At 42.2% G+C, this 13578-nt stretch overlaps 1 protein-coding gene across 1 annotated transcript in view; it reads left to right on the forward strand.

The window, feature by feature from the left end:
- The first annotated feature begins 4119 nt into the window (after positions 1–4119).
- Positions 4120–13578, forward strand: part of ARHGAP6 (Rho GTPase activating protein 6) — a 656522-nt gene continuing 647063 nt past the window's right edge. Inside the window, exon 1 of the mRNA XM_040424989.1 lies at positions 4120–4981. Coding sequence (XP_040280923.1) covers positions 4439–4981 — 543 coding nt within the window. The 5' untranslated portion in view covers positions 4120–4438. The remainder of the gene's footprint in view (positions 4982–13578) is intronic.

Genomic DNA, 13578 nt, shown 5'->3' on the forward strand with positions numbered 1-13578 from the left:
CATATGGCTCAATCTTCAAGCGGATCCGTCCCCCATTGACTTTCAATGTAAAGTCTGAACGGATCCGTTCAGGCTACTTTCACACTTAGAAATTTTTCTAAGTTATAATGCAGACGGATCCGTTCTGAACGGATGCAAACGTCTGCATTATAGGAGCGGATCCGTCTGATGAAACATCAGACGGACCCGCTCCGAACGCTAGTGTGAAAGTAGCCTTAGTCTGTCTATGTGACTGACCAGATCGTATATGTGCTGGTTGAACATAGTTATTTTTTAAGCCTTCTGCAGACGTTTGGTAACCACATGCTCAAACATTTATCCAAACAAATTCAGTCTCTCCATTATCATGCAACTAGTCGAATGTACATTTTGTGGAGGGAAGAGAGGTAAAGGGATTCCAAATACTTCAGGTGCCACTCATCATGGAAAATCTGTCATTCAAGGTCTGCCAGTGTCCATCTACGTTAAACTGTCAGCCCACCTTTCCAAAGACAATAGGATCCACCAGCAAGAAAACTATTGCCTATGTGCATTAGTCTTTTGGGTAGTGTCCTACATTACTGATGGGTGATACTCTATAAACATAGTATATAAACTGAGATCTGACAAGGATCTGGTATATATACTTCCTTCTATGTCCAGCTCTGGGTATTGGGAATTTAAGATATGGTCAAGTAACCTGCATTCAGTGGTCAAGATGGTGTTACTGTCATCACTTCACTCTAGGGTGGTAGAAACCTGATAGGATTGTCTTTCCGAGTAAGACAAAAAATTAGAAGGGATGGCTGATGGCTAAATCTGGTGTGTGATGTTATGTACTCTGGTCAGTGGTCAGCCACAATCAGTGTAGAGACTGAACAGATACAGCTATCTATAGAAAGCACTAGTGGATATGCCAAACTGGACCTTACTGGCCATCAAGCCAAATGATGAGTTTTACTTTTGCAATCACTATAATCTAATAAAATCATATTCTAATAAAATCATATATTTGTTGTATAATTATATTCTCTTCTGACTATGGACAACACAGTGAAGAATTAGCTGATCTCTGTACCAGTGACTCATTCACTCATCCCCCTCCCACTTGAATAACATGTCACTTTATCTACAACTACTCCAAGTTTGAGATAGCAAACTGCCTATTATGTCACAAGAAGCTCCTTCACTATATTCTGTTCCTGGAGGGAATTTTTTTTTAACCAGATAGACCCTGTCATGACATTATAAGATGTCCAACAAACAACTGTTTGCAGGGGCACCTGCTTGCACTTAATTGCCCCCAATTCGCTGATTTTAAGGGTGAATATTTTGACCAATCAGAAGTGTTTTTTCCTATAGAAGACCAAACATTAATTGGTGTGTCTATTCATAGTTACCCTTAAATGGAATCTGTCAGCTCTGAAACACCCACCAAATTAGACAAATCAGTGTATAATGTAATTGATTCCAAGCCCGGTTATGAAATTTTTATCTTCATGCTCACTTGCATTTCAATGCTGTGCTCCGACAAATCAGCAGTGAAATGCACTGAGAGGACTCCAGTGCTCAGGCACATAATGGAGAAGACCCAAAAAGGAGTCCTCACAATGCATTTTACTGCTGGGTTGTGAAAGTATAGTGTTGGACTACAAGTGAGTATGAAGATAAAAATCACATAACCGGACTTAGCATCACTATACACTGCTTACCCTAGTTTGGGGGGTGTTTTGGAGCTGATCCATTCCCTTTAAAGCTTGTCACACATTTTAGATAGTTGTTGGCTGAATTCTTGTTTGACCAAATGCTTTTTCTCCTGACACCCCACCTCCCCCCATTCACATGCTGGCCTAGTTTTTATTTGTTCTAAATGTGAGAAGGAAATAAGCTACTTATGTCCCCAAGAACAAAGGGAAAGGGGATATCGAAGTTCAACTGTCCAATCCTCTGTCATCAGGGAAAGTCAGGAGGCCTCCATACACATTATTTACAGTCAGGTCCATAAATATTGGGACATCTACACAATTGTAAAATGTTTGGCTCTATACACCACCACAATGAATTTGAAATGAAACGAACAAGATGTGCTTTAACTGCAGACTGTCAGCTTTAATTTGAGGGTATTTACATCCAAATCAGGTAAACGGTGTCGGAATTACAACAGTTTGCATATGTGCCTTCCACTTGTTAAGGGACCAAAAGTAATGGGACAATTGGCTTCTCAGCTGTTCCATGGCCAGGTGTGTGTTATTCCCTCATTATCCCAATTACAATGAGCAGATAAAAGGTCCACAGTTCATTTCAAGTGTGCTATTTGCATTTGGAATCTGTTGCTGTCAACTCTCAAGATGAGATCCAAAGAGCTGTCACTATTAGTGAAGCAAGCCATCATTAGGCTGAAAAAACACAACAAACCCATCAGAGAGATAGCAAAAACATTAGGCGTGGCCAAAACAACTGTTTGTAACATTCTTAAAAAGAAGCAACGCACCGGTTAGCTCAGCAACACCAAAAGACCCGGAAGACCACGGAAAACAACTGTGGTGGATGACCAAAAAATCCTTTCCCTGATGAAAAAAACACCCTTCACAACAGTTGGCCAGATCAAGAACACTCTACAGGAGGTAGGTGTATGTGTGTCAAAGTCAACAATCAAGAGAAGACTTTACCAGAGTGAATACAGAGGGTTAACCGCAAGATGTAAACCATTGGTGATCCTCAAAAACAGGAAGGCCACATTAGAGTTTGCCAAACGACATCTAAAAAAGCCTTCACAGTTCTGGAACAACATCCTATGGACAGATGAGACCAAGATCAACTTGTACATGAGTGATGGGAAGAGAAGAGTATGGAGAAGGAAAGGAACAGCTCATGATCCTAAGCATACCACCTCATCAGTGAAGCATGGTGGTGGAAGTGTCATGGCGTGGGCATGTATGGCTGCCAATGGAACTGGTTCTCTTGTATTTATTGATGATGTGACTGCTGACAAAAGCAGCAGGATGAATTCTGAAGTGTTTCGGGCAATATTATCTGCTCATATTCAGCCAAATGATTCAGAACTCATTGGACGGCACTTCACAGTGCAGATGGACAATGACCCAAAGCATACTGCAAAAGCAACCAAAGAGTTTTTTAAGGGAAAGAAGTGGAATGTTATGCAATGGCCAAGTCAATCACCTGACCTGAATCCGATTGAGCATGCATTTCACTTGCTAAAGACAAAACTGAAGGGAAAATGCCCCAAGAACAAGCAGGAACTGAAGACAGTTGCAGCAGAAGCCTGGCAGAGCATCACCAGGGATGAAACCCAGCATCTGGTGATGTCTATGCGATCCAGACTTCAGGCTGTAATTAACTGCAAAGGATTTGCAACCAAGCATTAAAAAGTGAAAGTTTGATTTATGATTATTATTCTGTCCCATTACTTTTGGTCCCTTAACAAGTGGGAGGCACATATGCAAACTGTTGTAATTCCTACACCGTTCACCTGATTTGGATGTAAATACCCTCAAACTAAAGCTGACAGTCTGCAGTTAAAGCACATCTTGTTTGTTTCATTTCAGAGCCAAAAATGTTAGAATTGTGTCGATGTCCCAATATTTATGGACCTGACTGTAGATGGTTGTCCAGTCCCACCCAAAGTGGCAGATTTGACTATCATTAATTTAATGTGTACGGCCTGCTCTGAATGGATTTATTACCTGTCTTTAGGATAGGTCATCAATACCAAATTGGTGGGGGTTAAATTTCAAACATGAGCAGGTATTGCCGATCTATCGGATATCCTATGGATATCTCATCAATAGTCTTGGAAAACCACTTTAAAATACTATACATGTTCCTTTAGTAATAGTGAGCGATTAGTTACATTTCCATCTCTTTTCTTCCCATAAAAAGATTCTCAAATGATACTAGTATTGAGAATTGAAAATGGATTAGTGTATTTCCTCTGTAGTGCAAGAATTGTATATTTGCACTACGATGGACACTATGGAAAACAGCATTGGCTAGCTGACATCCAGGTGACTGAGGAGAGGTCACAGCACAGCTGATTGCTGGAGTAGTGCTGGGAGGAGTGGTTGGGAGAGCTGCGTTAGGAGACAGAATCCCAGCTCTCTTCTGTCCTTCCCTCCCCTTCTTATCCTAAACCAGCTCTCCTGAAGGATTCTTGCACTGAGGCTTATAATAATGAATAAAGGAATGTGACTGAGGATATCCAAACTGGGGAGAGTGAAACTGTCCTGTGCTGCTTGTGTCCTCCTTTTAGTAGTTGTTCACTAGATGTGGAGTTTATGGAAAGCATGCTGTTCTGGGAGGATACGATGAACTAATCTCACTTGAAGCCTGCTGGCATTGCTCTCATCTGACGGAACATCTGTGGAGACTACAGTTCCCCAGAGTGGAGTGTGAAAGCCGTACTTCACTGAAAGAGGACGAAGAATAGAAAAAAAAAAAGATGTCAGCTCAAAACTTGTTGAACAGCGTCTTCTCATGCTCAACTCCGACAGCAAAAACCTTCTCGAAAAACCGACTACGCCAGACCCGCAGCTTGGATCCTGCCATTATTCGCAATTATAGCAACGAAGGGGATGAACGAGCACCTGCACTGCATGAAGAATCTAGTAATGGGGCACCATTGCATGCACGCAAATGGAGAGATGCAGAAGGTTACCCTATGTCAGGAAGCATGACTATAACTTCATCTGATTACCTGGCTGCTTCTAGGTCTATGCGACTCAAGCAGAAAACGTTGCCACATGGTTCATTTTCCACCCCGACAACTCCACTGGAAAAATCGCCCTCTACCAGTTTTCACTTTGACTATGATATTAAGGGAATCAAGAGGAACACTGCCTGGGATCTGCCCTTCCTGGCTCGTAGCCCTCTGGTTCTCACCCCTAGTGGCAGTACCAACAGCATCTTTTCCCCTAGAAAGTGGCTGCAGCAGAAAAAAGTGCAGAGCCAGATAAGTCACTCGTACATTGTCTGGAAATCTGAGGTAAGAGTGAAAGTTTAAGATCACAACTATAATTTATCATTGCAACACTATAAGTAAGGTCTAAACTGCAGTTAAAGGAACTGAATGTTGTCCGCCTTAATGATCTTTAATACTATTTCCAATTTTCTATTGCACTTGGTATATATATCCAGGCACGCACATGTATGGGTTAATGGTTATAGTAACCATTCCATTTGATTTTTCACATGAAAAAGGGTGGAAGCTTTTGTTCCTTATGGTTTTCCATTGTCCTGGGTGACCTTATGGTTTGGATTCCTTCTGATTTGGTTTGGGAATATAATTAAGGTGCATTATGTTACATCCTCGCGCAAACCTATGCAAAAAAAAATAATCACAGCAGGTGGCTGCATGCCAAGCAGGAAGTTCTGAGGTTCATACCAGTTGATAGCATATGCCTTAGATATACTGTATCTGTCTACTGTGAGTCAAATGTGTTTCTTATCATTCTCTCAAAGGCAGCTTGTCAGCAGTCTTAACGTTTGCCATAAACAATATGGGATTGCAATTTTTGTTGGAAGAATTTTTCTGTTTTTCATTTATTCAAACATTTAAGGGGTATTCCCACTTTACACATGTATGAGATAGCCACAGGATATGCCATACACGTCTAACAGATGTATGTTCTACCTCTGGGACCCACACCTATCTCCAGTAAAGAGATCCCTAAACCCCCTTTACGCCTGCCTCATCCAGGAGTAGAATGGAAGAAGAGATGGCTATGAATGCCCTTGGCTCTCTTCATTCACTTCTATGGGAGTTAAAGGACTTGTCCAGGAATAAGGAGTTTTTATCTAATGACTTCAGCCTGCTTCAGGAATATGTGTCCATATTCCCTTCCCATGCTTGTTTACTTCCGGTGCAGCATGGGCATGGTCACATGCTCCACTGCAGCTAATGACTGGATTCAGCAGTGATGTGGCCACAAGTGGCACGTTACCACTGAAGCCTGTCATGGGCTGATGTGGTCTCAGTGATGACCTGGCCACAACTGGCTGGCACCGCTGAAGCCAGTCATGTGACCATGCCCATGTTGCATCAGAGGTAAACAAGCTGGGAACCGGAACATAGACATACCATAGCCAGAAAGCAGGACCAGAGTAGCAGGGAGCAGGTAAGTATGAATCTTTCGCTTACTGAGGCAGGGTATGAGCATTAGCTAAAAACTCCTTATTCCTGGACCGCCCCTTTAAGGAAATAGCTGAGTAGCAGAGCAAATCCTTTGAATATGTCATGTTTTAAAGTGATAATCTCCTTCAACTCTACTGTAGACTGGTCAAGGGTTAACAGGTTATTATCTTATGTTCTGAGATTGAATGGGACATGATATGGTCACATAGGGGCACATTTATTAAGACCAGTGTTTTATTTGCTGGTCTTAACAGAGCCCATAGCTGGCGGTGGATCCGCAGAAGTTATGAAGAGGCCCAGGCCTCTCCATAACTTCAGCGCATCCAGCGCGAGCCTAAATGTAAGACAGCTTCCTAGCTGGCTTACATTCAGACCATTTTCACGCCTAATCCAGGTGTAGAAAATGATGAATGAGATGGGCCTGCCTGCCAGTTCCCTTTCCCGCCCATGCCACGCCCACAATTTTAGACCTATTGTGAGCGGGGAGAAGTCGCAGATAGCGGCGCAACTAACCGTTGCACCACCATCTGTGCCTGAAATATGCCTAATCTAGGCGTATTTAGGTATAATAAATTACCCCCTTACTCCCTTTGGAGTGCTGCATCTATTTTTGTTCCTATTACTTTATTAACTCCCATTTCATCATGCACTTCAGATTTTCAGGGTCATTAGTGAACATGCCAGATGCCATCATTTGATAAACCATAAGGCTCACAATGAACAAAAAAGAGAAAGGGAGTAGCGCTCACCTGGATTTAAATGATCACGGAAGCACGGAACACGCTGGGAACATGGCGTGCAGGCAATATCCAAAAAGAAAAACAGAGATCCGGCTTCCAATACAAAACGTGGCATGAGTAAGGATCAGTATGCTATGATCCGAAACGCATAGACATGGACTTCCTTTTTGGTTTTTAATGCACTACTTTAATAAAGGCTGCCACATTTTGTATTGGAAGCTGGATCTCTGTTTTTCTTTTTGGATAAGGCTCACAATGAACCATTTTATAATCCGATCGCTAAAAAAGCAGTATAATATACATTAGAACCAGACAGACCCTCAATGGAAATTTCATTTATTTTAGCTGATGTCAGACTATATCTCTCTGCTAGGTAAGTCTACAAAGGTTGATGTAGTAGCACAAGTATACAGTAATAGAGATAAACCATATACAGTATCTAACAAAAGTGAGTACACCCCTCACATTTTTGTAAATATGACACTTTGATACAATGTAAAGTACCGTAGTCAGTGGTTCCCCTTAAAATAACTCAACACAGCCATTAATGTCTAAACTGCTGGCAACAAAAGTGAGTACACTCCTAAGTGACAATGGCCACATTGTGCAGAATTAGCCATTTTCCCTCCCCGGTGTCATGTGACTCATTAGAGTTACAAGGTCTCAGGTGTGATTGGGGAGCAGGTGTGATAAATTTGGTGTTATTGCTCTCACACTTGCTCATACTGCTCACTGGAAGTTCAACATAGTACCTCATAGCAAAGAACTCTCTGAGGTTCTGAAAAAAAGGATTGTTGCTGCACATACAGATGGCCTAAACTATAAGAAGATTGCCAACACCCTGAAACTGAGCTGTAGCATGGTGGCCAAGACCATTCAGCGGTTTAACAAGACAGGTTCCACTCAGAACAGGCCTCGTCGTGGTCGACCAAAGTAGTTGAGTGCATGTGCTCAGTGTCCTATCCAGAGGTTGTCTTTTCAAAGTAGATGTATGAGTGCTGCCAGCATTGCTGCAGAGCTTAAAGGGGTGGGGGGTCAGCTTGTCAGTGCTCAGACCATATGCCGCATACTGAATCAAATTGGTCTGCATGGCTGTCGTCCCAGAAGGAAGCCTCTTCTAAAGATGATGCACAAGAAAGCCCGCAAACAGTTTGCTGAAGACAAGTAGACTAAGGCCTCTTTCACACGGGCGTTGCTGGAAAATGTGCGGGTGCGTTGCGGGAACACCCGCGATTTTTCCGCGCGAGTGCAAAACATTGTAATGCGTTTTGCACTCGCGTGAGAAAAATCGCGCGTGTTTGGTACCCAAACCCGAACTTCTTCACAGAAGTTCGGGCTTGGGATCGGTGTTCTGTAAATAGTATTATTTTCCCTTATAACATGGTTATAAGGGAAAATAATAGCATTCTGAATACAGAATGCATAGTAAAACATCGCTGGAGGGGTTAAAAAAAAATAATAATATTTAAACTCACCTTAGTCCACTTGTTCGCGGCCCGGCATCTCCTTCTGGCTTCATCTGATCTCTGTGCAGCAACAGGACCTGTGGTGACGTCATTCCGGTCATCACATGGTATGTCACATGATCTTTTACCATGGTGATTCACCATGGTAAAAGATCATGTGACGTACCATGTGATGACCGGAGTGACGTCATCAAAGGTCCTTGATCCTATAATTAATGCTCACCACAGGTCCTATTCAGTAAAGGGGACAGAAGGAGATGCCGACATCGCGATCAAGTGAATTAAGGTGAGTTAAATGATTTTTTTTTTTTTTTAACCCCTCCAGCGCTGTTTTACTTTGCATTCTGTATTCAGAATGCTATTATTTTCCCTTGTAACTATGTTATAAGGGAAAATAATAATGATCGGGTCTCCATCCCGATCGTCTCCTAGCAACCATGCGTGAAAATCGCACCTCATCCGCACTTGCTTGCGGATGCTTGCGATTATCACGCAACCCCATTCGTTTCTATGGGGTTTGCGTTACGTGAAAAACGCACAAAGAGGAGCATGCTGCGATTTTCACGCAACGCACAAGTGATGCGTGAAAATCACCGCTCATGTGAACAGCCCCATAGAAATGAATGGGTCAGGATTCCGTGCGGATGCAATGCGTTCACCTCCCGCATCGCATCCGCGCGGAATACTCGCTCGTGTGAAAGGGGCCTAAGGAAATGGATTACTGGAACCATGTCTGGTGGTCTGATGAGACCAAGATAAACTTCTTTGGTTCAGATGGTGTCAAGCATGTGTGGCGGCAACCAGGCAACCAGGTGAGGAGTACAAAGACAAGTGTGTCTTGCCTACAGTCGAGCATGGTGGCGGGGGTGTCATGGTTTGGGGCTGCATGAGTGCTGCTGGCTGTAGGGAGCTAAAGTTCATTGAGGGAACCATAAATGCCAACCTGTACTGTGACATACTGAAGCAGAGCATGATCTCTTCCCTTCAGAATCTGGGCCACAGGGCAGTATTCCATCATGAGAATGACCTAAACACACTTCCAAGATGACCACTTCCTTGCTAAAGAAACTGAGGGTAAAGGTGCTGGACTAGCCACGCATGTCTCCAGACCTAAACCCTATTGAGCATCTGTGGGGCATCCTCAAACAGAAGGTGGAGGAGCGCAAGGTGTCTAACATCCACCAGCTCTGTGATGTCTTTATGGAGGAGTAGAAGAGGATTCCAGTGGCAACCCGTGAAGCTCTAGTGAACTTCATGCTCAAGAGAGTTAAAAGTGCTGGAAAATAATGGTGGCCACACAAAATATTGACACTTTCGGCACAATTTGGCCATTTTTATTTAGGGTCAATTCACACGTCTGTAAATGTTTTGCGGATCAGCAATTTGCGGACTGCACATCACAGACACTATAATAGAAAATGCCTTTGCGGACAACAATAGGACATGTTCTATTTTTTCAGGAACGGAATTGCGGATCCCGAAAAACGGATGCAGATTTCGAAAATGCGGATGCGGATCCTGGAAATGCGGATTCGCATGCCTTCCAGCCCCATTGACAGTGAATGGGTCTGCAAATTGCGGAACGAATGTGGACCCAAATTACGGATGTGTGAATGGACCCTTAGGGGTGTACTCATCTTTGTTGCCAGCGGTTTACACATTAATGTCTGTGTGTTGAGCTATTTATTACTTTACATTGTATCAAAGTATCAAATCTTCAGTGATGTCCAATGAAAAAATATAATAAAATATTTACAAAGATTTGAGGGGTGGACTCACTTTTGTGAGATACTGTATGTAATAGAGATAAACCAGAATTTCTGAATTATTGTACTATACAGTCATTTCTTGTATTATGATGATTATTTATTTGAAAGTGCCTTTAAGTGCCATAAGGTACATAATATGTACAATAAGTAACATGCCGCCTATGTACAATAATGCACCCTATGTACAATAAGCATGAACTTACTAACAGACTGGTGCAGAGGGGGAGAGGACCCTGCCCGCGAGAACTAATAACATGCATAACATGTAAGTTATGGTAAAGAGGTTTGGAGACGTTAAATGTATTTAGTTTGAGCTGAACCATGCAATTTATTTTATGCCCGTCTTTATATTAGTACATAAAATTGGATGAAACATTGGCGACTGGAAAGGTGTAAATGTAATATGAAAGTCATAAACATTTACTGAAAAATTCTTCCACAGAGTTTGACCATATAACATCTGAATTGGGTATTAATGTTCCAATAACTTGTATCTCTCATTTTTACAATTCTGTGAATGCCTTTCCCTATATGTCTGTATTTATAGGCAGTTTACAGTGTTTGGTTTTCATACTATAATAATATTTGAAACATTTTGGACTAATCAATAAAATTCCCAAAATGCACACCATAATTGGCTTTGCAGAATGCATGATAGTGTCTTGCTCCACATCGAGTGATATTGTGGAGTTGAGGACCCTGGATGAATTGTTTTGATGTATCAAGTGTTATAAAGTGCCATGAAATATTATTGTAGAGGGGCTCTCAAGGGTATCCTAAATAGGTTTAATGAAGGGACCACATCATGGACCTTGTGCAAAAATTGGTGGACAACCAGAACTGATCATTTCTTTTTTTTCCTGTGAGTTGAAAAAAATTTAAGGATTCAATTTTTTTTTTGTCTTAGGTAGTTTTGCAGTGTGAGACCCTCTGTAAAGGTTTAGTCCTCAGTCTCAAGAATGATAAGTAAAGCTAGGTTCACAGAGTTTTTTCTGTGCTGAAAAAACTCCACTTGGTTTTGACAAGGTTTTTGATCCTACCCATTTCAGTGGGAAGTTTAGATGTGGATTCATCAAAGAATCTGTACTAAGAATGAACTTTGCTTCTTTGGCACAGTTTTTAAAATTGCAAGCAGAAAAAAACACCATGTAAAGTAAGGTAGATTGAACTAATTTTTTTTCTGGATTTTAGGTGGTGAATTTTGGTCTTTTAGGGTATTTTATTATTGCCTTTTAATTAGCAGTTTGGCCAATGGTCTTTCTGAAAGACAATGAAGCAAGAATAAGTTGAAATGCGTCCCTGTCTGAGAAAACAATAGTACACAGTGAATGTGTGACCAGTAGCTCCATTAACCTCAAGGTTCTGTCGGAGGTAGCCAAGCGCCGTACTTGGCAGTCCCAAGGGCATTGAATGGAACGATGGTCACACATCCACCAATCCAACAATTTTTTTATATTGCAAAGAATTTTTGTAGTAAATGGAAACATGCAACCATAAGGGTTAGTTCACATGGCAGATTTTGCAAAGGCAAGGTTTTTTGGTTTAAATGCCATGGATCTATTCAATGTTGTAGCCCTTTTAAAGGAGCAAAACACCAGGTGGACACCTGCCTCAGTTTTCAGTGGCGTCCTTCCAGACAACATGCCACTTTATGTGCAGCACAGCTTCCCATTGAAAACAATGGAAGGCAGATACACTGCTGCTGATGGCGGCTTTTTGGCTTGGATTCCATACCAAATTCTGCCAGAAAAAAATCCCCATGTGAACAAGGCCTTAGGCTACTTTGACACCTCCAATTTTAATTCAGGCAGGCTGTTTCGGCACCCTGCCGGAATTCTCCAGATCCAGCACTGCCAGCTGCGGACGAAATGTACGTTAGCCCCATTAGGTATAATGGGGTCCGGCGGAGATCCGTACGCATTCCAACAGAGACTCACCCGGACACAAACCACTGCATGCTGCGGTTTGTATGTGGCTTCTTCTCAGCTTGTCTGCCGAAACAGCCATGCTGGAGTTTCACACCGGAGGATCCCATTAATTAAAGGGATTTTGTCACCTGAATTAATCCCTATTAAGTGCAGTAGTACATGTGTAGTGCTGCAGATAGGGGGTCTGGATCACTACTTTTTAGGCCAACTTCACGCGAACGTATTAAGTGGATGCACTCCATGTGTCAGTGGTGTTTCCCGCCTTGAATCCTGCTCCTATGACATGAACCCACAGCATTACAATGATTTATAATGCTTTGTGCTCTTGTCTGACCTCATCTCTAATAAAGAAAAAAATCGGCACTCACTGCAACTTTGCAATCCAATCCTTCTGAATTTTTTATCAGATAGAAAAAACTACATGTGACGGGTTTCGACTCAATCTGAGCCGAAACGCGCACATGTAGTTTTTTCTTTGTGACAATAAATTGAGAGGGATTGGATTGCAAAGTTATTTTGAATGCCTGTCTTTGTTGTCATTGTTGCATGGGACGCCTTCCCTAGATGTGAGCACCACGCTATTGACTGGAGTGCTGACTGAACAATACACAGCTCGACCTCAACTCTAAGGATATTTACTGACAGCATTATGTGAGTACAATTCATTAGACGACATCAGGCAGGAGCACAATGCTGTGGGTCCATGTCATAGGAGCAGCATTCAGGACGGGAAATACCTCTGACACAAGCAGCATATTTCTCGCCCTGAATACCCTTGTGTGAAATCGTCCCTTTTCTCATATTCCTCCATTTATTCCCATGCCCCCACTGTGCACCCTCAAAGCTCCAATGTAACACATTGTTAGGACTGTTGAACTTGTGTTCAGGAGGAAGTCCTATCCATCATGTGTGCATGGCTTAGCAGTACTGGAAAGCTGAGCTTTGAGGGTGCAAATGGGGGTGTAGTATGAGAATAAAAAAAAAACGATCCAGACTCCCTAGCTGCAGTAATGCTCATCTAGCACTGCACCTAATAAGGCTTAATCACGGTAACAGATTCCTTTCTTATAATCAGACATGGGCCCCTGGAATTTTTATATAACGTCTTTGGCTATCAAGAAGGAGCAGCCACAGACACTAGAGCACTAGAAGAATGGCATTTCAAAATGTTTTTTTTTATTACAACTTAGAACAGATTTTTTTGCACATATAAATTTTATGATAGGAACACTTTCCTATTCTTGGGTCATGCATATTTTAGAAAATATTTCCCCAGTCCTGGCTCTGGAACTGAGGGTTAATGTATTCGGCAGAAATAAAAAGCCTGGAGGAAAATATAGCAGCTGCCCAGTTAGCTGTAGTGTTGCTCTCCAAGTTATGGGAAAGGTAGGCTGTTAGTAGGGTCTCATTGTGGCTGAATTTCCAAAGCAGAAATCTGGAGCATTTCCAAGGATATAATATTGACCTGCCTAACAAACTAAGGGCTCTTTCACACTTGCGCTTTTGTTTTCCGGCATAGAGTTCCGTCGTCGGGGCTCTATGCCA

This window comes from Bufo bufo, chromosome 3, assembly GCF_905171765.1.
Source record: "Bufo bufo chromosome 3, aBufBuf1.1, whole genome shotgun sequence".
NCBI lineage: Eukaryota > Metazoa > Chordata > Amphibia > Anura > Bufonidae > Bufo > Bufo bufo.